This window comes from Mobula hypostoma, chromosome 5 (genome assembly GCF_963921235.1).
Source record: "Mobula hypostoma chromosome 5, sMobHyp1.1, whole genome shotgun sequence".
Classification (NCBI taxonomy): domain Eukaryota; kingdom Metazoa; phylum Chordata; class Chondrichthyes; order Myliobatiformes; family Myliobatidae; genus Mobula; species Mobula hypostoma.
The window spans coordinates 72,968,544-72,995,581 of NC_086101.1; the positions used below are offsets into that span (position 1 = coordinate 72,968,544).

Sequence of the window (27,038 nt, forward strand, 5' to 3'; positions counted from 1 at the left end):
TATAATTTCAGAGGATCTGTCCTGGATCCAGCTTTTAATTGCCATTATGAAGAAAGCACAGCAACGACTCTTAGAAGTGTGCAAAGATTGGGCATGTAATTGGACTATGGGATTAATGGATTTGTGGCTAAATTTGCCGATGATACAAAGATAGGTAGAGGAGCGGGTCGTGTTGAGGAAACGGAGAGCCTGCAGAGAGACTTGGATAGTTTAAGGGAAAGGGCAAAAATGTGGCAAATGAAATACAGTGTTGGAAAGTGTATGGTCATGCACTTTGGAAGAAATAAATGGGCAATGAATTATTTAGATGGGGAGAGAATTCAAAATGCAGAGATGCAAAGGGACTTTGGAGTCCTTGTGCAGGATACCCTAAAGGTTAGCCTCCAGTTTGAGTCGGTGGTGAAGAAGGCGAATGCAATGTTGGCATTCATTTCTAGAGGTAGAGGATATAAAAGCAGGGATGTGATGTTGAGGCTGTATAAGGCACTCGTGAGACCACACTTGGAGCATTGTGTGGAGTTTTGGGCTCCTTATTTTAGAAAGGATATACTGACATTGGAGAGGGTTTAGAGAGTATTCACGAGAATGATTCCAGGAAGGAAAGGGTTACTGTATGAGGAACGTCTGGCAGCTCTTGGGCTGTATTCCCTGGGGTTGTATTCCTTCAGGAGAATGAGGGGGATCTCATAGAAACATTCGGAATGTTAAAAGGCCTGAACAGATTAGATATGGCAAAGTTATTTCCCATGGTAGGGGAGTCTAGGACAACTCCAAAGCCATGTTTAAGTTTGCTGACAACACCAGTAGGAGGAAACCAGAAGTCCACGAGCCAGTTCTCATTGGGGAGTCAGAAATGACGGCACATTTCCCATGGTAGGGGAGTCTAGGACAAGAGATTAGGATTGAAGGATGTCCATTTAGAACAGAGAAGTGGAGAAATTACTGTCGTCAGAGGGTGGTAAATCTGTAGAATTTGTTGCTACAGGCGGCTGTGGAGGCCAAGTCATTGGGTATACTTAAGGCAGAGATAGGTTCTTGATAGCCAGGGCATCAAAGGATATGGGGAGAAGGCAGGGGGGGTGGGGATGACTGGAAAAATTGATCAGCCTATGATTGAATGGCGGAGCAGGCTTGATGGGCCGAATTGCCTACTTCTGCTCCTGTATCTTATACATTGAAGGGTTGCATCATGGCCTCCTATGAAACACCAATATCTTTGAACAGGGAAGCCAATAAATGTAGTGGATACAGCCCAGCCCATCACGGGTAAAACCCTCCACACCGTTGAGCACATTCATAAGGAGTGCTATCACAGGAAAATAGCATCCATTACCAGGGACCCCCACCCCCAGCATCCAGGCCACGCTCACTTCTTGCTGCTGTCATCAGGAAGAAAATTAATCTTGGTAGTGTATGATGACATGTATGTAGTTAGATAATAAATTTATTTTGAAATTTTAGAGCAAAAAAGTTAAATCCCTGAATACAAGGATGGATATGAGTATGTAAGGAGGTGATATGTGGAGCAATGATTATTGGGTACTAAGTAACCAGTGCTCAGCTTGAAAACAAGTGTACATTTTGAGTTTATTGAGACAAAATGGAACAATGCAGTCCATTTTTGTCTTGTGTTAATGTTAGTGGAATTTTAAACTTTGTTGCATGCATATTCTGAAGTAGTACTCTATCCATGGCCATTCACAATGTTTATTCCTGAATATCATTATGGTCAGCAACACAAAAATCAACATAGAAGGCCTTGCTAAATCTGGGTACTTAATGTAGCAAGCTCCACATTCCACACGACTGATGAACCCAAAGGAGCGACAGTTTGGTATCAGCAGTGTCGCAGGAGTTGAACTCAATGTAGGACTGCCTTAGGGTCTCCAGCTCTGTATTTTTTTCCTCGGGGTTTACTCCCGAAGCCTTCCCCATGAGTGCGTATAGCTGCAAGGCAGCGGAGGTTTGAGATCAGAGTTTTCTTTCTCCACCCATGAATGTAGCAAAACAAAACACCATTCGTCCGGTGCTAAGGTATAAAATGCAGTACCAACAGTCATACACAGCACAAGGCACAAATGACTCATTTAAGATAGCAGTAAACATACAGTCTCACAAGAATAAATGTAATCATAAATCTGATATTTTGTTTGACTTTTGCCCGATGTGCATTATATAAGTTTTTAATAGGTTGGCCTTGCCCTTTGGTATTCAGTCTAATATGGAACCATAGCTGTAAGATAACTGGACAGGAGAAATAGACTTAATTGCCTCTTAGTTATTCTTCAATTTGATGGCATTTAAAATCATAAGTGCGATTTTTGCACTATTATCCTAAAATGAGAAATATGAACTCAAAATCAAATGAAGCTATCAGCATAAAAGATGCTTCTTAGTCTGGCTAGATCATAACTTTGTAATTAGCTGTAATTTGGTTATTTTGCATTTTTCCAGATGGAAATCCCTTCTTCCAGTATAATAAACCAGTACATCGCTTGTCAGGGACCTTTGCCCAATACTTGTCCAGATTTCTGGCAGATGACTTGGGAACAAGGATCTTCTCTGGTTGTGATGCTCACCACTCAAGTAGAAAGAGGCAGAGTAAGTAAATGGAATGAGGATAAATTCAGCATTGAATGAAAAGCAGAATTTGTGCAGTCATTTTGTATCTGTTTCGTCTTTGTTTCTATGCATGCTTTTACCCCATGTATCAATCAGATGAGTTATTATACACAGGGATCAGTCAGATGCTAAATGTCTATTGGGTTGAATCACACGTTTATACTCTCGAACCTGTCTGTTGGTGGCCTCCTGCACTGTTTTGAGACCCAATGTAAGCTTGAGGAATGGCATCTCATCTGTCTGCGTACACTATTTCCTCTACTGAAATCATAAACTTGAGATAACTCACTCTCAGCTAAAAAGGAAAAAATTCTACAGATCCTTCACTTATGGTGTAAGTTTTGTTTCTCATCCATCAACGCCTAGCCTGCGGGACATTTTCTAGAGCTCTGCATTCAAGTTTTTACATTCCTTTGATCTCATCGTAGTACTTACTAAACTATCAGCTGGATATATTCTACTTCTCAGACTAAGTGCATGCTGCTAGAAACCTTCCCTTTCTCCTATCTGTTTGTCCCTCACCTTTTCTATACCTTAGAACTAACTTGTTTTCTCTCCCCGACTTAACAGCTGACCAGTTGTGTTTCCAGCTTTTCTCTTATTCCAGGTTTCAAACATCTACAGATTTCTTTTGTTTTTCCATAGAATCTAGCTCTGTTCAGTTATTTACGGTATTGCAATTTAATTTTAGTATTGATAGGGAAAATTCATTTTCATTTGGTTTAGTGAACAGTTTTTGATAGTGATACTAAATTTTTATGTATATTTTTTGGTCGTATAGTTGGAAATGAATTGGAACGTTTTACAGTCATCAGTGGACATGCACAGGTCTGACATTGTGATGAACGAAAGACCGTTGGTGATTCAACCAAAGATGATTCAGCCTGGGGCATAGACCTGAATAATGCCTGCAACAGCAACTCCAGTAGCCAGTCATTTTCTTTTCAAAGTTCAAAATTCAAAGTAACTTTATTACCAAAGTACATAATATGTCATCATATACAACCCTGAGAATCATTTTCTTGCGGGCACTCACAAAAATACAAGAAACACAATAGAATCAATGAAAGACCATACCCACCAGGATGGACAAACAACCAGTGTGCAAAAGATGACAAACTGTGTAAATACAAGAAAGAAGAAAAAAAAATAAGTAAGCGATAAATATCAAGAACATGAGATAAAGAGTCCTTGAAAGTGAGTCCATAGTTTGTAGGAATGGGGTGAGTGAAGTTAGTCTGATGGTTGAGGGGTAATAATTGTTTTTGAACCTGGTGATGCGGATCCTGGGGCTCCTGTACCACCTCCCTGATGGAAGCAACTTGAAGAGGGCATGGTCTGGATGGTGGTGGCCCTTGTTATGGATGCTGCCTTCCTGCGACATCGCTACTTGTAGATGTGCTGACTGGTGAGGAGGGCCTTACTCATGATGGATTGGGCAGTATCCTCTACTTTTGCAGGATTTTCTGTTCAAGAGCTTTGGTGTTTCCATACTGGGCTGTGACGCAGCCAGTCGGTATAATTTCCACCACACATCCGTCGAAGTTTGTCAAAGTTTTAGATGGCATGCCAAATCTCTGCAAAATTCTAAGGAAATAGAAGTGCGGCAATGCATTCTTCGTAATGTCACTTGCATGCTGGACCCAGAAAAGGTCCTCCGAAATGATAACACAGAGAAATTTAACGTTATTTTCTTTTGTGCCATTATGACTCAGAGCATTGGAATGGTTCCCCGATGTCTGTTGACTTCAGTTTTAACAGAGCTTCTTGATGCCACATTTTGGCAAGCGCTATCATGGTGCTCAACTGCTGCTCAAAACTTAGTTTCTTGGTCAATGATTGAACAGACTGTGATGAGGTTTGGAGCCGATCATAGGGGATGGAGAGATAATTAAGGTGACAAGATTCAAAGTGTTTTATTTACCATTGACTATCCACCTGCACTTGGTGTCTCATTTGTCGAGTAGAGTGGGCTATGAGCACATATAGTAAATGAAATCTTAAATAACGGGTTCTTCCCTTGGATGAAGGAAGTAGGAGAAAGAGTGGGAGTTGTACCCTCTGCGTTTGCATGAAACCTTCATCACTCCAGAAACTGTTCCTCCTTTGAAAACCTGTTATAATTTATGATGTTGAAGCTCTGGAGAAAAGTGATCTCCTTGAATATTATTTACTTTCCCATTTTATAGTTGCTGTTTGATTTGCAGCTCAATTTGTTTTAGTTTTCCATTATTTGTAGTAGAATTTCCATTCTCATATTCCAATCCTTTTTAGGGCTGGGTCATTTCTGCTGTTGGGTGTTTCACTCTTCCATTTGTTCTTATATTGGTTCCTATGCCTTGACCTCTTGAATCCTAATTTTTCTCTACCTTTTCTTTTAAGTTTGTTGTGTGCTGTGTCACATGACATGGGTGATCATGGTCTTTCCATGACCATGATTGTTCTTGACAAACTTTTTCTACAGAAGTGGTGTTCCATTGCCTTCTTCTGGGCAGTGTCTTTCCAATATTTTTATTAATTTATATATATAAGAATACAAAGTACAGGATAAAATATATATGTCAATACATTAAACTAAATCGCATATAAAGACTCCTTGCCCTATATTCGTACAAGTCAATTAGTTTGTAACATTGAAAAATAATGTTTTTATTATATAAAAAAAACTAACCCACCACCAAGACTGAAGCTGGTTAGTAGAAAAATAAAGAAAAAATATTGTTACAAGATAAGGAACCCAGCCATTTTCGGTACTCTTCAGAGATTATCTGTCTGGCATGAGTGGTCGCATAACCAGCACATGATATGCACCAGCTGCTCATATAACCATCCAGCACCTGTTACCATGGCTTCGTGTGACTGTAATCCAGGGGACTAAGCAGGTTGCCCAGGGGTCACCAGCAGGCTAGCAAAGGGAAGGAGCTCTTTACAGTTCACACCTCTTTTGGTAGAGACTTATTTCCACCCCACCATCCATTTTCTTTAAGATGTGTTTTAAGGTATTATTTTTGGTCATCTTCATTACCTTCCTGTAGATTGGTGACAAGATTCTGGATTACATCCATGATATTTCAGGACCAAATTGACTTAATAAGTAACGGGAAAAGGGACGATAGCAGCTCTTCCATTGAAACTCTGAACCACAATGTGCATTTTTTTTCTGGTTCATAATTCATTTAAGAGGGTGAAATGGCCATGTAACGGACTATATACTAGCCCTCTTTACCAGTTTAGTAGCATCTCTACTTGTGTATTTGGGAATACTTGGCAGCCATTTCTATTTTGCTTATTTAGCATGTCTTTTGGTTAATGCACACTATGTTTGATGTCTCTGAAAGTATATTTGCATGTCTAGTTTCTGAAACATCTACTTTACTGCCTTCTGTGGGGATTACCAGAATGTTTTAAAAGCTAGTCAGCATGCACTTCGCAGTTCAGTGTTGATTTCCATCCTTGCCACTCCTGTAAGGATAGGAGGTGTTGTTTGTAATATTGCCACATGAACTCATGAATACTACCCTACTTTTCCTTTCTTCTTTTTGTTTGCTGTCTTTGTGTACTACTTCATTTACATTTATATAGCACTGTGCAAAAGTCTTGGGCACATCTATATAATTAGGGTGCCTAAGACTTTTGCATAGTACTGTATTTAAAAAAATTATAGTATTTGTCAATGTGGAGCAGAGAGCGAGTTTGTAAATCTGGTGGGAGTATAGGATATTGGGAATAGCAAGAGTAGTGTGCCATGGGAGGGGACAGGTTGCAGAAAAGGAGTGCTAGGGGCGGGGGTAGGGGATGTGGCACAGGTGGAGACACCAGACAAGGTTTCTGAATGGACACTGAACCAATGAAAGCTACCTCACTCGTATTTTTATTTCTATTTTTGCACTACGTATGTGTGTCTGTCTCTGTCTCTCTCTCTCTCTCCCTCCCCCTCTCTCTCTCTCTCTCTCCCCCTCTCTCTCTCCCTCCCCCTCTCTCTCTCCCTCCCTCCCTCCCTCCCTCCCTCCCTCTCTCCCTCTCTCCCTCTCTCCCTCTCTCCCTCTCTCCCTCCCTCCCTCTCTCCCTCCCTCCCTCCCTCCCTCTCTCCCTCCCTCCCTCTCTCCCTCCCTCCCTCTCTCCCTCCCTCCCTCTCCTCCCTCTCCTCCCTCCGTCCCTCTCTCTAAACTATATTTTCTTGTTATGACTTCCCAAAATAGGTCAAGTGTCACCAGTATTGGCCTGAGCTTTCTGAAAATGCATCATATGGGAATTTTGAAATAGGTTGTCATTTGGAAGAAGGAAACCCTGCATACGTCTTCAGAGAATTGACTTTAACTAATTTAGAGGTAAGTCATCAAGGACTGTTCTTCTCTGTGTGACCAACATACATTTCTGTTGCATGTCCATCCTTACTACCTACCGACTAACTATTCAACATCACTCGCTTGTGTTTCCTGATCTCTGTTTGCCGTCCTGAGTATTTATCACAAGATGTTAGCTGATTATGTCATTGGGAGTGCAATGTACACCCACATTGCTACAGGAAATTCACCCAATTGAAGTTCACAAGTCACTACCAAAAACAGTGAGATACGGAATAAAAATAGACTTTTAAAGAATGTGTAAGTAGAAAATAACTAAATAAACACAATCTGAAACAAGATGTTTCCATTATTTCTTGGGGCTTAAGTGACCAAAAATGGTGAGATGGATAATTTTCGAAGAACATAATCGTCTGTAATGCAAGAGTATCCTGTATCAGTGATGCAAAAATGGTAGTTACAAATTTATTGAACCTGTCATACAGAGTATCTCCAGTTTGGATAAAGATTCTTATTGCAACCATTTGGGTGTTCTGAAGTTAGTGGTTTTTAGTTTCAGTTGGCAGAAATTATTAAATACTTGGTTTTTTTAAAAATTGGTTATATGTTTGTAAATTTGAGAATAAACTTTACTTCACTGATGTCAGTGAAATACAAGCAGGCACATCACATGCCAAAAGTGTCGTCTGTCTAATTCTCAGTAATCTCACATTTTACTTGCATCTTAAGATGCAAGATGTAGTTAGTTGACCATTATTAACCTCTCAGTCAGAAAACTGACACTTTAAATCTATTTGCCACTTTGATGTTAAGGAAGTGCTGCACTATTGGAGGTGCCAGCTTAAATCACATCTGCCCCTTCATGTGAATGTAAAAGATCTTGCAAGACCTTGCTTGATGTTTATCTCTCTGATACCTGTGAAGCTATGTACCAATAGAAGAAAAGCAAGAAACTAATTTTAAATCAACTTTTGTTCATGTGACTTTTGATGTTCTGTTGTTCATAAGCAATTTTTAGCAAAATATTCACTAAGAAAAAATACTTGCAGTTGTTAGATATTTTTCCAGGAAATTATTCTAATGCCCAACCAGAGGCACTTACAAATTTTGCAATATACTAAATGACTCTCTAAGCAGCTTTGTGTGATTAGATTTGTCGTATATATGGAAATAGGCTTTCCTGTTGACATTGTACAGGTTTAGCTGTTTTTCTTTACAGCAGTTAGTATTTTTAGAACATAGAACACAGAACATTATAGCACAATACAGGCCCTTCAGCCCACAAAGTTGTACTGACCTTTTAACTTACACTTGGGTTAATCTAATCCTACCCTCTTTTAATTTCTAAATCTGCAGTTCACAGCTTCTCAAATTTAACAGGAAAACTGTGTGCTTAAAAGTTCAATTAATGGAAAGAACTACAGTTACAATTCAGATGAAAACCAACTTACTGTACAATTTGATTTTGATGTTTTGCACAAAGATGATGGGCAAATTTTTTTCACACCACATTACGCTAATGAATTTAACAGATATTTCTATTGAGCTAGCTTGTGTGAAATCTGTTGTGAGCATGTGTCTTGCTTTAAATAATTTAGTAGTGCTGGGCAAGCTTGTTAACTCTTGGTTAGAGAAGCCTCCTTAAGCTGGTCTCACTGTCTCTTCATTTTAATATTCAGTTTCAGATTGATGTAATTTGTGCTCAATAAAAAAAAAACACAAGAGAAGCACAATAACCAGTCAACTGATTTCCTCCTTTCTCACCTTTTTCTATGCTATCCTGGTCTAAAATTTAAGAAAATAACAAACCAAGCATTCCCCAAGAAAATTACCTGGAAGTGACTGCAGACTTCAAAGCAAAACCTTCTGACTCAAATTTTAAATGTGGTCAGCAGACCACAGCTGGAAATTCTGAGATGTAAATAAAACTTGAGATAGCTGAGAAGGGTTTAACCTGCCATATAGGCACTTACAGAGTCATGGAGTACTACTGCACTGTCCATGTAAAAAAAAAATCTGCCCATCATCTTTGCACAAAAAGCAAAATAATTGTACAGCAAGTTGGTTTTCATCTGGAATTGCAGTGCAGTTCCTTCCATTAATTGGCCCATCTAGTCCATGCCAAACTATCATTCTGCCTAGTCCCTGCACTTGAACCACAGCCGTCCGTTGCCTACCTATGCATGTACCTGTCCAAGCTTCTCTTAAATGTTGAAATTGAACCCATATCCACTGCTTCCACTGGCAGCTTGTTCTGCTCTCTCACCACCCTCTGAGTGAAGAAGATCGCCCTTAAACATTTCCCCTTTCACCTTTAACCCATGACTTCTAGTTCTAGTCTCACCCAACTTCAGTGGAAAAAGCCTGCTTGCATTTACCCTATCTGTACCCCTTATAATCTATTGTACACGTTGTGTTATATTGCAATGAAGCAAAATGTTATCCTGGAGCTTGCATGGATATGTTTGTTTTTGCTTCAAAGTGCATTTTACAATCGATGTCATCTTAACTTTAAAAAAAAAAGCAGGCAAGTTACCATGCTAATAGTAGGTAAAATAAAGTTTGGAGCTCCTTGGTAACCTGTCAACAAATTGGAAACCCTAATCACACACTCCTAGAGTCATAGGGAAAGGGGAGAATAGCTTAGAAACATGCCATTCAGCCTACGGCAAACAATAACCATCGATTTACACCAATCCCATTTTCCCCACATTCCATCAGCTCCCATGTGGTTGTACTATTCAACTACACCATGGCCAGCAATTCTACCAATTCAAATATCTTTGGCATTAGGAGGAAAACGGAGCACCAGAAGAAACCCAAGTGATCACCGAGAATGTGCAAATTCCATAGGTGAGGAATGAACTAGTCTGTGGCTCTGTGAGACAGCAACTCTACTGACTGTGCCACTTACTAGTTTAATTTTGATAAGATAAACATGGAGGAGTTGGAGGCAAACCCTACTTCATTTAGTGAACTGTAATCTATTACAACTTCACAGAGAAATGAGAGCCGTCCACTCACACAGATCCAATATATTGCTTGGCCTGACCATGGTGTTCCTGATGATTCGAGTGACTTTCTGAAGTTCGTGCTGCTCGTTCGAGAAAAGAGAATTGGCAAAGATGAACCAGTTGTTGTACACTGCAGGTAAATCGTCTTAAGCTGTTTGTAAACTACTGGAAAAGTCATAAACTAAACCATCAGAATTTATTTATTTTTATTGAGGTACAGCGCAGAATGGGCTGTTCTGCCCCACCGAGCCTCACTGCCCAGTAATCCCTGATTTAACCCTAACCTAATCATGAGACAACTTACAATGACTACTTAACTAACTAACTGCTGCATTTTTGGACTATGGGAAGAAACTGGAACACCTGGAGGAAGCTCACACCCAAGGTCTAAACCAACTTAGACCCAAGATGAGAGATTGTTACTTCCAGAGCAGAAACATCAAATAATTTTTACTCCAATTAGTGGCATTGTTCTAGTCTGTAATTTTATTAATAGGTTTGTTTAAGATAAATACTTTATTAATCCCAAAGGAAATTAGTGTCACAGTAGCATTAGAAGTGCACAGATATACAAATATTAAAGAGAAGTAAGAAAGAATAAAAAATAAGATACCTTAAAAATAAGATGTACAAGAATTACAAATCAAAGATTAAATGTGAGACTCGCTGCAGATTCTATTTTCAAAGGTATGAAAGTTGTTAAGTTGCGTTGGGTGTTTTCTATTTCAATACTTGCAGCACAGGAAAATACTAATTAATCATTATAAACTGTGTGTGTTAGATTTTTAAAAATGTAGATGCTGGGAGCCTAAACTAATGGAAACCTGAAAATTCTAGAGTTAATCTTAGGTCAAAGACCCTTTGTTGGAGGTGGGTGAGACCCGTCGTCATAAATTGAGGAGCCGCTTCGTCAAGCATCTCTGCTCCATCCGCTAAAAGTGGAACTTAAATTTTAAATTGTGGCCAAGCATCCTGTTCCAATATGTCGGTCTGTGACTTCCTCTTGTGCTACGACGAGGCCACCCTCAGAGTGGAGGGCAACATCTTCTGTTCCATCTGGGTAGACACCAACCTGATGGCATGAATATTGGTTTCTCCTTTGGAAAAAAAACCCTTCCCCTCCCCTCTTCCTCTATTCCCCACTCTGGACGCTTACTTCTTACCACCTACGTATCACCTCGGGTCCACTCCTCCTCCCTTTTCCGTTATGGTCCACTCTGCTCTCCTGTCATATTCCTTCCAGTCCAGCCTTTTAATTTTCCTACCCATCTAACTCCCCCTCCCCCCCCTTATTCTGGCATCTTCCCCCTTCTTTTGCAGTCTTGAAGAGGGGTTTTGGCACAAAACATTGACTGTTTATCTATTTCCATAGATGCTGCCTGTCCTGCTGAGTTCCTCCAGCATTTAGTGTGTATTGCTCTGCAGAATTTCTCATGTTTAGGAGAAAAAAGAAACTTGTTAACCACAGGGAGGAGGGAGCATGTCTCTTTGGTAAGCTGGGGTGACCATGGTGATGAGCTGTAAATAAAGTTATCTGATCAGTGAGTGAATAGAAAATGAGAATACAGACAGAAGAACAAAGACTTTTGCAAAATGCAGTGCGGGAAGACGTGGCCAGCATTTTTCCCCTCTGTAAATGGAGACCATGCCCAGCTTGATTGCTTGGGCATGTCTTCCTGCTCATATGTTCATGTGAATGGGAACACATTCTAACTGATTCCATTCACTCTTGCTCACAGCTCATCTCTGCGATCACTCCAGTTTCACCCCATCAGGGACAGGTCTACACTCCTTGCTTTATTTCTCATGTTCACTTCTGACAAAGGGTTTTCAGTCTGAAAGATTAACTCCCATTTCTCTTCCCATAGAGGTCGCCTGACCTGAGTATTTCCAAAATTTTTTCTGAATATTTTTAATATAAAATGTGGTTGATAAAGTACCCAAATCTTCTGCAGGAATAATAATTATAGAGAAGCAGCGATAGGTCATGCCTGCATTACAACAGCTCGAGTCACAGAAATTCATGCTCAATTCATAAATGATTACCCAAAAAATTTGGAATAAAGTGCATTCTCACAGAGTTTTTGTGGGAAGGAAGAAATGAATACAGTTTTTCCTGCTCTGATTGCTTTATTGGCTGTTGATGTATTCTGGAATGAAGAAGAGAGGAGAACCCACACTAAATGCAGGAGGAACTCAGCAGATCAGGCAGCATCACCGGAAAGGAATAAACAGCCGAAGTTTCAGTCTTGATGAAGGGTCTTTGTCCTGAAATGTTGACTTTATTTCTTTCCAAAGATGCTGCCTGACCTGCTGAGTTCCTCCAGCATTTTGTATGTGTTCTTCTGGATTTCCAGCATCTGCAGAATTTCTTATGTTAAGGGTGAACAGAAATGAGTCTAGTTAAGAACATAGATGGTTTTCTTTTCAGTAAAGGATTATTCATTTTTTAAGAAAGTACCAGAACGTAAGAGTCCAGAGATTATTTAAAATATTATTCCCAGGAACTTTGTTGGGGAAAAATTGCCTGTGAACCAAGCAAAGATCCCTGCAAAATATTAAGAAACTTTCAACCTAAACAATTCACGGACGTTCTCTGGGACATCTTCATGTGTGAAATTCAAGTCCTAACAGAGATGGGCCTGAACTGTATTATCACGGTACCGTGACCTGCCAATTCTTATTGGTGAAGTTCTAGTGATAATGGGCTGTTGGAAGAAGTGTCAGAGTATTGCTCTCAGATCTATTGAACTGTGTGCTTCAAAGATTCTTAAGTTCAAAGTACATTGATTATCTAAGTGTGTGTACAGAATACAACTCTGAGATTTGTCCTCCCACAGGCAGTCACGAAACAGAGAAACACTATGGAACCCATTCAAGAAAACATGAAACACCCAGTGCACAAGAAAAAAGAGCAAATTGCCCAAATTGCCAGATTTAGGCCTAAATTGGTGGGATTTTAGGGCGTAGTATTGTTTAACTAAATAAGAGTGTCTGTGGTGGGTTTCTTTGAAGTGTCAGCATGTTGCTTAATGTGAGCATTTATCTGAATTATGTGTATGTTAATATCTCAAAATTTGTAAACTGCTCGGGTTTATTTCGTTGTGTTTGTGCCATGGTATTATCATGAAGAGTTCCTTTAATCGGGATGTTGATTCCAGTGCAATTTGTATAGACCTGAAGAAGGGTCTCGGCCTGAACCGTCAACTGTTTATTCATTTCCATAGATGCTGCCTGACCTGCTTGAGTTCTTCCAGCATTTTGTGTGTGTTGTGATATACTTTACGGTTTATTTTGCAGTGCTGGTATTGGTCGGACTGGAGTTCTTATTACCATGGAAACAGCAATGTGTCTAATTGAGTGCAATCAGCCAGTGTATCCACTGGACATTGTTAGAACAATGCGCGACCAGAGAGCCATGATGATTCAAACACCAGTGAGTACTGATGACTGACTTTTCACTCTCCATCATCTTTATCTCCATTGATACATTAAAATCAGTAAATAGGATCAGGTGATTTTTAAATTTTCTTTGATTTGGTAGACTGTCGAAATGACTACTTCACATTGTATTCAGATGATCATCAATTCTAGAACACAATATTACACAACAGGGTTTCTTATCCTATCTTGTGTTTACAACTATCATTAGCTGTTTGGTCATCCCAGTTATATCATTTATGATGTGTTTTTTTTAGTATACTATATATTTTGTAGTTTTCTACTTGGAAATTTAAGCAGTCAGATTGCTAATGCATGTTTGTAGCTTTCCTGGTAACTTGAACTATTTTGTTTCTTTTGAATAACTATTCAGATCATGATTGAAATGACCCTCTCATCCGTAAATGTAATATAATTTCCATTAATTCTCTTTTTCCTCGAAGAATACAGGTCATTCCCTGTTTTTGTAAACATAAGTGTAACTAGGCTGTTAAATATTTGAAATTTGTATTGACTTGAATCGTTTTCCTAAATGTGTTACTGAATTCTCCGCTAGGAGGTGCTCTGGAGCATTAAAGGTTGGTTGTCGCTTGCATGTTGAAGTTTTGAAAAAGAAGTCTCATTAAGTTCAAAATACATATATTATCAAATTATGTATACTATATACCACCTGAGATTCATCTCCCTACAGGCACCCACAAAACAAAGAAACCTAATGGAACCCATTTTAAAAAAAAGATTGTCAAACACCCAATGTGCAGGAAAAAAACACAAGTTGTACAAACAATAAAAGTAAGCAAATAGCATGCAGAACTGAAGTTCACGAAAGTGAGTCCACAGTCATGAAGCCAGTCACAGTTAGGCTGAAGAAGAAATATTTTCTCTTGGTAGTGGAAGCCAGAATTTTCTGTGCTTCCAGAATCCTCTTGATAGTTCTACTGTTTACTGCTAAATGTACAGTTAAAACAAAATGCCTGAAAATATTATGTAAAACTGGACCGTGTGACTAAGCATAGTTGCTGGGATATAAAGTTAAATCATTTGTTCAGGAGCAGAGTTGAACTGCACCAAAAACAGGCTTTTTGACCCACACATCCATACCAACATGTTTAACCTTCAACCCAATTCCCTTTCCCCTACATTATGACTATAAGCTCCCTTGTCTTGCCTATTTCTTGTCTATTTAAGCATAGTGCTTCTGCCTGATTCCACCACCACTTCTGGCAGTGTGATCCAAATACTGTTTCTGGAAAAAATTACTTGTCAGATTTGCTTTAAAACTCCATCACCTCACCTTAAACCTATGTCCTCTATTTTTGAGACCCCTTTCATGTGAAAACAATTTTGACTATTTATCCTGTGCCTCTCAAAATCTTGTGTACTTCTGTCATTTACCCCTCAACCTCTGCTTCAGGAAAGGCAAGCTCGGCCTATTCAATCTATCCCTCTAACTAAAGTCTTGCAGCTTTCCTCTGCAATCTCTTTTGCTGTAGTTTATTTATTTAGTGCAGAATTGGCTCTTCTGGGCCTTTGAGCCACACCCACACCACCTAGCAATCCCCAATGTTCCCCCAGTCAAACCCTAACCTAATCACAGGACAATTTACAATGACCATTTAACCTACTAACTAGTAATCTTTGGACTGAGGGAGGAAACTAGAGCGCCAGAGACAACCCACACATTCCATGGGTAGATTGTACAAGCTGTTTACAGAGGATACAGGATTGACCTCTTAACTCGGATGCCCTGAGCTGTAAGAATGTCATATGATGCTATTAATTGGGCCAATAGTGATTAATATTGATTGATGGTGACTAATTGGATAAGAGGATTGCAGAGTCATACAGCTCGAAACCAGGCCCCTCACCCCAAATCATCCATGCTGACTCTTGCCCAACAAGCTTATGCTGGCAAATTGAATAATTACATCTAAATTTATGGTTGTTTAATGTGACTCCTTCATTTAGGAACCTATGGGATGATTTGTTGATGTACTGGCTCTAACTGTTAAAAAAGTCCTTTATGAAATATGCTTTCATTATTTCACCCACTTAATCAAATTAATATTGAACTTCAAAATTTTGCCATGCAAATCAATTTTATATAGAATAAAATATAGATAAATCTATTAAATTTAGTAATTGTATTCTTGTACCATTTGTTGTTCTTGATGTGCCTGCTTTACTATTGTTTCTTGCATCCCATTTTAGTTGAACATTTTTGTTAAATGGTGAAGTGCAAAGTATTATTTTAAACAACATCCTAACACACTCCGTCATGCGTGTTAAATATTAATATGGTGAGGCTGCCATCTAGTGCCTGCTATGTGCACATCTTAATTTAGTTTCAGCTTTTATTGTGATAATTCATTGTAGTCCTTTTCAGAGTTCTCACTCTACGTTACAAGAAGTTGATTCCCTTTTTAATAGCCAAAAATAAAAGCAGCAATACTTATATTAATAAAGTAACATACTGCCTGTCCTCTGACACGAGTGTCCTCTGAAGGGCAAGGCTTCATAGGTAATGTGATAATGTCAAAGTTCAAAGTACGTATGTGTCACCATGTACTACCCTGAGATTCATTTACTCACAGTAGAACAAAAAACTGCAACAGAATCAATGAAAAACTGTGCACAAAGACTGACAAACAACCTATGTGCAAAAGAAGACAAATCATGCAAATACAAATAGTAATAATAATAAATAGATAATACTGAGAATATCAGAATGTAGCAGTTGTATATTTGCATCTCATTAATATTAGGAAAAATATCTGAGATATCTTAAGAAGGAAAGGCTACAAAAATGAAATTTATGACAAATATTTAATCAAAGATGTAGGCTTTTAGGATTTTGAAGTAGGAGGAGGAGCTGGAGAGACAGATTTGTTTCTAGAGCATAGGACATACAAAGCTGAAGTTACAGTGGTGGCCAGATTGGTGGAAAAAAATTTTTCATTTGCAGGACCCTGTTACAGAGGAGAACTTTAAGGCTTAGGGCGATGGTTAAAAAAAATTCCCTTTGTCCAGATGTTGCAAACATCCAGATTCATTTTGAGGCCATGCTTGGAGAAGGAAATGATAATGATAACAAGAAAAGAGTTTGCTACAGGGTATAGAGTTAAGAATCCAGTATTCAGTGTTCAGCTGGAAATAGTGGTGGCTCCTCAAAATCTGAAAGGTGGTCAATGATTTTTTTAACGCAGACTGTGGGAGAAGTAGTGGCAAGTATTGAAGGGAGACCTGTAGTAGCAGACATCTGGAGAACAGCCCCATTGGGGATGTCATCACTTACTTGTACCTGGATCGGGAGACAAGATATTGGGAGAATTCCTCGTCTGGATGGGGAAATCCTATGGTACAGTTTACTGATTAAGAGCTCTGACGTGTAACACAAAAATGCAAACATCTTTGCTAGATCACCTGAAATGGATGTTGAATATGAATTAAGTTAAAATAACATATTTTCCTCTGTCTCCTTCCCACAGAGCCAATACAAGTTTGTTTGTGAAGCTATTATGAGGGTTTACGAAGAAGGCATTGTGAAACCATTGCAGTCAATACTGTATAATTAACCTAAGGATAAGACCTTATTGTTGAAACTGGTTTACTGTGTCATAATGTGCTTGCACATCACGCTGCCCTGACGTGTATTTGAGGTTTGGAAGGTTGGCAAACTGGAGCATGGACATTGAGAACCTAAGCACTGTTGCACTTTATGTTCAAAAAGAAATAATAATTTCTGCGTGTGTGATCATACTGATGACAATTAACATGATCACAGCTGCCCTCAGTTCTGAAATGCTGTGTCCACTGCTCTGGTTTTGTTCAGGGAGACTGTCAACTTTTGGATTCCTCTGTAGTGCCAAGAGGGAGAACTACCTATATAACTTCCCCCACCTGCCAATGAAAATGTCCTCTTGCTTGCTTGGTTTAACTATTCAAATAGCCGCTTTTAAAGGCATACATTTTCTGTACATGAAATTAACAACCATCCTTACGAGACCCTTTGCAGTGGCATCCATGAACCTGAGTTGTGCACGGGAGTGGAATTACAGTTTGTTTTAATTAGCAATTGTTTTCATGCTGCCTTGACTAATTTTTAAAATCCTCTCATCCCCGGTAATATTGCATTCTGTAATATCGAATATAACAAAAAATAAACTTTAGTGAGCACTTATTAGTCAAATTGGCCCAAATTGTCTCTCAGATTTTGATATGCAGCTGTTTAACCTAGAGCAGTCACTCACTATATATTCTCCTCTGTTCCTTGCTCTTCCTGCACTCAAGTGCCACTGTTCCTGAATTAGGGTGGACATCAACTGTTTATTTTAAAATTTATCAAAATAGTTTTCTCAGATCTGTGTATTACACTAAGCATTAGAACTTCAAATGTAAATAACTATAATAAGAATCGTAGCCTTAACCACCCACTTCCTATCAGGATATTAGAATCCAAGTGCTGGTTGCTGGTTAGCTACATTACCTAATGGCTAGGACAATCTACTCCAAAGACTACCCAGCCCTGGTGCTGAAATTTCACCTGACTTTAATGGACACCACATATATTTGGTGCTCATTTTCCACAGGTCTGATCCTGCAGTGAACCATACCATAGGCAAGGGTGTGTACCTAGAATCTTTTTATTTAATAATTTTTTTTTCCTAGGCACTTGGTAATGGGTGCACACCTATCCTACTGGTCCTACAAATAAGCTTGCCTTATTGTGTGCTATTTTGATTTTACTTCTGTTTCGGCACTAGTCTTGCACCCAAAGAAACGCACAGCAGAGGGTGCTATAGAGTAATTTTTTTATAGTAAGACACTAAATCAAAGTACTAAACAGTACAAAGCACAATAGAGTTGTAAATTTAATGATAAATTAATAACTAATTTATGAACTGTTGATGGATGTTGCAGTTTTGCTGGTCAGCATTCCAGCGGTCATTTGCTCCCCAAACTTCATGTTATTGGTATTACTAAACATAGGTTCACTGCTTGCATCCTAATTATGGCTTTTTTGGAGAGGGTTCTGGAGCTTCAAGTCAAATCTTTTTGACAAATATGCTGACAAACGATTAAAATGGAATGTTCAAAATATGTGGGAGAATATGAAAGATCCACATAGAATGTTAATTATATGAATTGGAGCCCTGTGTTACCAACTGAGTAGGTATGTGTACCTTCACATAGTTAGGAAGACATTCAATTAAAATTATTAATATTTAAAATAATTCAGCACACCACTATGCTGGTAAATCTTGCACACATAAATTTAAAATAAATCTTCGTGGCATATGTAAAAAGTAAAATACTTAAAGGAAAGTAAATATATATTTTTAAAACTGCAGGATCCAGAGGAAATTGACAGCTCCAAAGGCATACTGTTAATGAGCAGTGTGAATTCTACTGAAATCAGACTTGCCATCAAACAAGAATGGATGAGTGACTGTTTAATTTTTCCCTGACTAAATATCTGCACATCTGTACTCATGTATACTGTGCAGTTGTAAATAATGCTGTCAAAATTGATTGCCATTCATACCATTAGCACAATGCAGTTCCATTCACCTCATCGGGGTTGCAGGCAGAAGCACGTAAGCAATTGGGATGGCGAGAACAATGGTTTCAGTGCAAGTGGTAATAATGAAACCTCTCTTCCTTTTTCATTTCCTTTGCTCTCCTTGGTTATGCATAACTGCAGTGTTATTTTTGTTAAGATTTACCTGAAAGGAGGCATGTGAATTTGGTCTTTGTTTCTGTGTTATGCTGTAAATTGAATGTGAATGTATCTATCAACCATGCAGAATGGCAAGCGGTAGAGAATGACTTGGATTTTAAGGATAAATATTTTTCATACCGTTTGTATAAAAAAATTAAAAATTAAAAAGTTTGTAACTTTCCATTGAAAATTTTGCAGGTTTAAAAAGTGTTTAAAATGTAAATAAGAGCAATACTATTAACTGTCAGTTCAGTGCCAATTCATGCTGTACAGGTTGAATTCTCTTGCTTACTGACTCTAATTATGCAGGTTTAATGTTTCAATCATTTTACAGTTAAAATTACAAATTTCCTTTAGTAACTTTGAGGGCACTTTATACTACAATGTACTACTGACTGAATTATCAAATAATTTGATTTCACACGTGGATGCTTGGCCCTAATCATCTTTTGCTTTGCGTGTGAAGTTTAAAAAATGCATACTGATTGATAGATCTATCGATTAGGCTTTTGGTTCTAAAAGTTCCTTTTAATGAAGATGTGCACCTAGCTCTGGTACTACATAGATTTAATATTTGACACTGAAAGAAGAGTAGTCTTATAACTTCAGGACTGCACCAAAAATCAAAATTTTAGTGTTCTCACAGCTGAAAGAAATCTAAGTGGTTTGAGAGCTTTGTCATTTTGGCATAATTTGCTGGCAGTAACTTGCATCAGCCAGCATTCACCACCAATCTGACTCAAGGTTTTATCCTGTTCCTTTCCTTTATTCCCAATACTGTTAATCACATTTGTAGGTCAAGCCACTTGACGGCACAAGGGTATTGTGTACTTTTAAGGATTTTTCAGACAATACAACATATTGCAGAGCTATAGTTTGATTTTAGTAGCAGGATCTTTTACGAGCATTACATATGATCAAGGCAGCATCTATAAAGTTTAAGATTGCTTGTTTTGTTCAGGTTGGGGCTCATTCAAACACAGTAAGAAAATAATGTGGTGTGAGGGATCTCTAGGGCAGAACTGAACTGAATGACTATTTTACCACTGTGGACAATTTATTTAGACAGAACTCAATTAATTTAAGAAGATTTTAAAACTCCCATTAGTGTTTCTGATTATAAAGTTTAAAAGATGATAGTACTGACTAATATGCTGCCAGGCTGAATGTTTTGAGTTAATGTGACAGATTGCATAAAGTCTGAGTCATTCCTACTGCTATGATTTGTTATCCCGCAAGTTAGTCTAAACACTCCAAAGTACCTAAAAGGAAAAAAAAAACTTTTGGTCGATTTTACATTTCCCATTCATAATTTATTTGATTCTAATTAATCTTACAACTTCCAAAATGTAATATGTAACAATGCCCAAGCTGGCGAATTGTGATGAAGACGCAGATTAGAACTGTCATAATAAATATGCATAATACTGTTAATTGCGCTTTCCTCTAAATGAAAGTAAAACAGTGCCTGATCCTGCAATTTGAACTGTACACAATTTTAATTTTAGTAAAATTTAATTGCAATTTTTATGACAAATTTGATTTTATGCTGCTTTTAAACTGCCTAAAAATACTGTTGGTACTGTACAAATTTAATTAGGAATGCTTTTCCTATTTTTTTCATTGGCTTTTTAAGCCTTCACTTGAATTTTATTGACACTGGAAAAAATGTGAAATAAAACTTGAGCTTTTATAGCTCGTATGCGGTAAGAAGGCCTTACACATTTCATTTCTAAATTTGACGTTGTTTGCGTTTTGTTGTTGATATCCAACAAGTTGCCTGCTTGTTGAATATCAACCGTAAAGAAAAGGATTAACTGATGCAGTACCAACGTAGTACAAGTGACCAGTCACTTGGTTTGGGGGTTGGAATGGGGGAGAAGGAAGCTGAATTAAAAATTCTATGTATGACTTTCTCTTCTAAATTTTTTGTGCATATGTATTTAATTTCACTTGACCAGAATTGTCTCAATTAGGTACAAACTTAATAGTTTACTTGTGACTCTTAACTGCTCTATTACAATAAAATGTGCTTACGTAATTTAAAGTGTAGCACTTGTGAGTTTGTTTTGGAGTGGCAGCTGTACTTACATTTAACTAAACCTTTGTAAATTTCTGTTTATTAATATTTCAGTTTTAGTTAGTACTTCATTAGATTCAAGAAATATTTTTCTGTACATTTGAATCGGGTTTGATTTAATTCTGTACATAATCCAGCTACAGCATGTACAGTTAATCTTGCATTTTCTTTACAACAGTAAAGACCTGGTTTTAACAGCAATCAGTAGTTGTTGCAATTTTGTTTTGCCTGGCTAATATTTGTGTCTGTTCTCACTTCTATTTTGACTTTAATCAGAGGATGGAGGGAAAATACTACACTGCACTCATGTAATGTGTTATCATTCAATAAAGAAATTCTGGTGAATTTGAAATATTTCCATTAAATAATCAAATATACTTTGAGGAGAAAATAAATACTGGTTTTCCTTTGGGAGGTATATCCTGAAAAATGTGAAGACCTCTGAGTGAAAGTTATTAACTGCTTTCCTTTGCCTATCTGCAAATATGGTGGATTCCAGTTAATTTGGGCCTTCAGTTAATCAGGGCCACTGCATATTTGGGACCACTCTTAAAGAACAGAAGCAAATTGAGAAAATAACTGGGATTCCCTTAGTTTATTTGGGACAGGGTGCTGCTTAATTGGGATAAGAGACTGTTGCCAACCATTTTCTAACTATCATCACTTGCGTGCATGTCATGTGGCTGTTAAACACTACACTAGGCTTAGAGTGAGCAGTGATTTTTGTCACTGGTAGTGGGTGAGAAATAAACAGCAAGACAATTCAGAACTCTTTTGGTCACTGCAGTTTCAAGCATTCAGGCTTGGAGATGCCAGAAATGGCTGTGAGTGAAAATGAAACAATTCACTACTTCAAGTTAGGAAGTACAAAGAATTTGAAGGTATTGACCATCATCTTGAATGTTATAATTAAAATGAAGATTTGGAGGATGTAATCATTGAAAGCACTGTATGAAGGCAGTCCACTATCTACACTAGATCACTGCACTGATTTTGTTAATTTACAGTCAATCAGAAGAAAACATTAGCGTACTCTGAATGAATTCCTTTGTCAATAACTATTAGGAAATAATACTCAGTTTTATTGTCCTGCAGTAGTATTGATAGTCTTCTAATTTATTCTGTATTTCATTTAAATACATAATTTGTTACTCAGTTAAACAGCAGTGTGTCTTTTTTTTTAAAAAAACCTTTTTGATTACAGTTTGACCTTCACTAATCCGGCACCATTGGGACCTGAGGAGTGCTGAATTAGTGAAAAAACTGAATTACGGAAGGATCACATTAAGCATAATCAGTGCCGGAATATCGAAGGAACCGGATTACAGGTAGATTAGTGGAGGTCGACTGTATTTCCATGAAACTTCAGCTAATTGTGACAGCCGCTTAAGTGCGCCAGAGTGTACTGGTCCTGATGTGTGCCAATTAACTGGAATCCATTGTATATGTATATGAGTACATACAGTTCACTGTATTGTAATTCCAGTGCATGAAGAGAAAGTTTGTCAGGTTAAGTAAAGCTACTTGTAAGATTCTTGAGGGGAGAATTTAACCTGCTTCATTTCAATGATGAGGGATTTTATGCACCAAAAATTGTGAGTTTTTAAATTGGTCATCAGGTAAGACTTCAAAGAACAAACCCCTAAGATATGATTGTTGCCATTGCAGCTGCTGCATTTGTGTCGATAGCTATTCATAAACAGCCTATGTTGCTAAAAATCCAGAGAATCTGAATATACCACATCTTTCAGGATTGTTCTGTATACTGGATATTCTTGAGAGTTTATGCAGCCCCGTGTCAGAATAATAGGATCTTGCAGCACTGGGGGGCCATTCTGTCCGAAGTGCTTCTGGTTCCATTTAACAAAAATCTACAGAATCTTGTCCAGTTACTGAGGTTTTCCTACATGAATCCCAGAAGTTAATCTTCCAACTGCATGTCCAACCATCTCTGAACGTTCCTGTGGAATATTCTGCTACCACCCTTTCAGTATCATGTTCCTCATCCTGTCAGTGGGGGCATGAAGTACTGGGGGGAGGAAGGAGTTAGGAAAATCTCATCTCTCCCATTCTTTTGTGGTAACCTTTCAAAATATGACTTGGTGATTAATGACCCGATTTCTAGATAAACATTATTGCTGTAACCATTTTGTTATTCTATGTCAAAGTATTCTCTTTGTTCAGATTTATTTTGAATACCTCCTTTTGGTGTCCACACACATTTTAGAAACATAGAAAAACCAACAGCACAATACAGGCCTTTCAGCCCACAAAGCTGTGCGAAACACATCCTTACCCTAGAAATTACCTAGGGTTACCCATAGCCCTCTATTTTTCTAAGCTCCATGTATCCATCCAGGAGCCTCTTAAAAGACCCTATTGTATCCGTCTCCACCACTGTCGCTGGCAGCCCATTCCATGCACTCACCACTCTCTGCATAAAAAAAAAACAACTTCTGACATCTCCTCTGAAACTACTCCCAAGCACCTTAAAACTGTGCCCTTCAGTGCTAGCCAATAGCCGTTTCAGCCCTAGGGAAAAGCCTCTAACTGTAACAGAGTTGTAGTGGTGAGAAATTTTAATTTCTTAAGTATAGATTGTCATATCCCTAGAGCAAGGGGTTTAGATGGGGTGGAGTTTGTTAAGTGTGTTCAGGAAGGTTTCTTGACACAATATGTAGATAAGCCTACAAGAGGAGAGACTACTTGATTTCGTGTTGGGAAATGAACCTGGTCAGGTGTCAGATCTCTCAGTGGGAGAGCATTTTGGAGATGGTGATCATAATTCTATCTCCTTTACAATAGCATTGTACAGAGATAGGAACAGACAAGTTAGAAAAGCGTTTAATTGGAGTAAGGGGAATTATGTGGCTATCAGGTGGGAACTAGGAAGCTTAAATTGAGAACAGATGTTCTCGGAAAGGTACGGAAGAAATGTGGCAAATGTTCAGGGGATATTTGTGTGGAGTTCTGCATAGGTACGTTCCAATGAGACAGGGAAGTTATGGTAGGGTACAGGAACCATGATGTACAAAGGCTGTAGTAAATCTAGTCAAGAAGAAAAGAAAAGCTTACAAAAGGTTCAGAGAGCTAGGCAGAGAATGTTAGAGGTCTAGAAGACTATAAGGCTAACAGGAAGGAGCCTAAGAATGAAATTAGGAGAGCCAGAAGGGGCCATGAGAAGGCCTTTTCAGGCAGGATTAAGGAAAACGACAAGACATTCTACAAGTATGTGAAGAGCAAGAGGATAAGACATGAAAGAATAGGACCAATCAATTGTGACCGTGGGAAAGTGTGTAAGGAACCAGAGGAAATAGCAGAGGTACTTAATGAATACTTCAGTATTCACTATGGAATAGAACATAGAATAGTACAGCCCATTACAGGCCCTTCGGCCCACAATGTTGTGCCGACCCTCAAAACCTGCCTCCCATATAACCCCCCCCACCTTAAATTCCTCCATATACCTGTCTAGTAGTCTCTTAAACTTCACTAGTGTATCTGCCTCCACCACTGACTCAGGCAGTGCATTCCACGCACCAACCACTGTCTGAGTAAAAAACCTTCCTCTAATATCCCCCTTGAACTTCCCACCCCTTACCTTAAAGCCATGTCCTCTTGTATTGAGCAGTGGTGCCCTGGGGAAGAGGAGCTGGCTATCCACTCTATCTATTCCTCTTATTATCTTGTACACCTCTATCATGTCTCCTCTCATCCTCCTTCTCTCCAAAGAGTAAAGCCCTAGCTCCCTTAATCTCTGATCATAATGCATACTCTCTAAACCAGGCAGCATCCTGGTAAATCTCCTCTGTACCCTTTCCAATGCTTCCACATCCTTCCTATAGTAAGGCGACCAGAACTGGACACAGTACACCCAGCGTGGCCTAACCAGAGTTTTATAGAGCTGCATCATTAAAGGATCTTGGTGATTGTAGTAATGACTTGCAGCAGACTGAAAAGCTTGAGCATGTAGGTATTAAGAAAGAGGATGTGCTAGAGCTTTGGGAAAGCATAAAGTTGGATAAGTCGCCGGGACCGGATGAGATATACCCCAGGCTCCTGTGGGAGGTGAGGGAGGAGATTGCTGAACCTCTGGCGACGATCTTTGCATCATCAATGGGGACGGGAGAGGTTCCGGAGGATTGGAGGGTTGCGGATGTTGTTCCCTTATTCAAGAAAGGGAGTAGAGATAGCCCAGGAAATTATAGACCAGTGAGTCTTTCTTCAGTGGTTGGTAAGTTGATGGAGAAGATCCTAAGAGGCAGGATTTATGAACATTTGGAGAGGCATAATATGATTAGGAATAGTCAGCATGGCTTTGTCAAGGGCAGGTCGTGAATTCAATGACCCTTTGAATTTTTTGAGGATGTGACAAAACACATTGATGATGGAAGAGCGGTAGATGTAGTATATATGGATTTCAGCAAAGCATTTGATAAGGTAGCCCATGCAAGGCTTATTGAGAAAGTAAGGAGGCATGGGATCCAAGGGGACATTGCTTTGCGTATCTAGAACTGGCTTGCCCACAGAAGGCAAAGAGTGGTTGTATACAGGTCATATTCTGCATGGTGGTCAGTGACCAGTGGTGTGCCTCAGGGGTCTTCTGGGACCTCTGCTCTTCATGATTTTTATAAATAACCTGGATGAGGAAGTGGAAGGATGGGTTAGTAAATTTGCTGATAACACAAAGGTTGGGGGTGTTGTGGAGAGTGTGGCGGGCTGTCAGGAGTTACAGCAGGACTTTGATAGGATGCAAAACTGGGCTAAGAAGTGGCAGATGGAGTTCAATGCAGATAAGTGTGAGGTGGTTCATTTTGGTAGGTCAAATACGATGGCAGAATATAGTATTAATGGTAAGACTCTTGGCAGTGTGGTGGATAAGACGGATCTTGGGGTCCAAGTCCATAGGATGCTCAAAGCAGCTGTGCAGGTTGACTCTGTGGTTAAGAAGGCATATGGTGTATTGGCCTTCATCAATCGTTGAATTGAATTTAGGAGCCAAGAGGTAATGTTGCAGCTGTATAGGACCCTGGTCAGACCCCACTTGGAGTACTGTGCTCAGTTCTGGTCGCCTCACTACAGGAAGGATGTGGAAACCATAGAAAGTGCGCAGAGGAGATTTACAAGGATGTTGCCTGGATTTGGGAGCATGCCTTATGAAAACAGATTATAGACAATAGGTGCAGGAGTAGGCCATTTGGCCCTTCAAGCCAGCAGCGCTATTCACTGTGATCATGGCTGATCATCCACAATCAGTATCCAGTTCCTGCCTTATCCCCATAACCTTTGATTCCGCTATCTTTAAGAGCTCTATCTATCTCTTTCTTGAAAACATCCAGAGACTTGGCCTCCACTGCTTTCTGGGGCAGAGCATTCCATATATCCACCACTCTCTGGGTGAAAAAGTTTTTCCTCAACTCCATTCTAAATGGCCTACCCCTTATTCTTAAACTGTGGCCTCTGGTTCTGGACTCACCCATCAGCAGGAACATGCTTCCTGCCTCCAGCGTGTCCAATCTCTTAATAATCTTATATGTTTCAATCAGATCCCCTCTCATCCTTCTAAATTCCAGTGTATACAAGCCCAGTCGCTCCAATCTTTCAACATATGACAGTCCCGCCATCCCGGGAATTAACCTTGTGAACCTCCGCTGCACTCCCTCAATAGCAAGGATGTCCTTTCTCAAATTTGGAGACCAAAACTGCACACAATACTCCAGGTGTGGTCTCACCAGGGCCCTGTACAGCTGCAGAAGGACCTCTTTGCTCCTATACTCAATTCCCCTTGTTATGAAGGCCAGCATGCCATTAGCTTTCTTTACTGCCTGCTGTACCTGCATGCTTGCTTTCAGTGA

At 39.1% G+C, this 27,038-nt stretch overlaps 1 protein-coding gene across 6 annotated transcripts in view; it reads left to right on the plus strand.

Moving 5' to 3' along the window:
- Positions 1-21,494, plus strand: part of ptpn4a (protein tyrosine phosphatase non-receptor type 4a) — a 231,415-nt gene extending 209,921 nt beyond the window's left edge. For all 6 annotated transcript variants that reach the window (XM_063048534.1, XM_063048536.1, XM_063048533.1 and 3 more), the window contains 5 exons: positions 2,455-2,601; positions 6,822-6,950; positions 9,928-10,076; positions 13,241-13,376; positions 16,870-21,494. In XM_063048534.1, the coding sequence (XP_062904604.1) occupies positions 2,455-2,601; positions 6,822-6,950; positions 9,928-10,076; positions 13,241-13,376; positions 16,870-16,956 (648 nt within the window). In that variant the 3' untranslated portion in view covers positions 16,957-21,494. The remainder of the gene's footprint in view (positions 1-2,454; positions 2,602-6,821; positions 6,951-9,927; positions 10,077-13,240; positions 13,377-16,869) is intronic.
- The last annotated feature ends 5,544 nt before the right edge of the window (positions 21,495-27,038 follow it).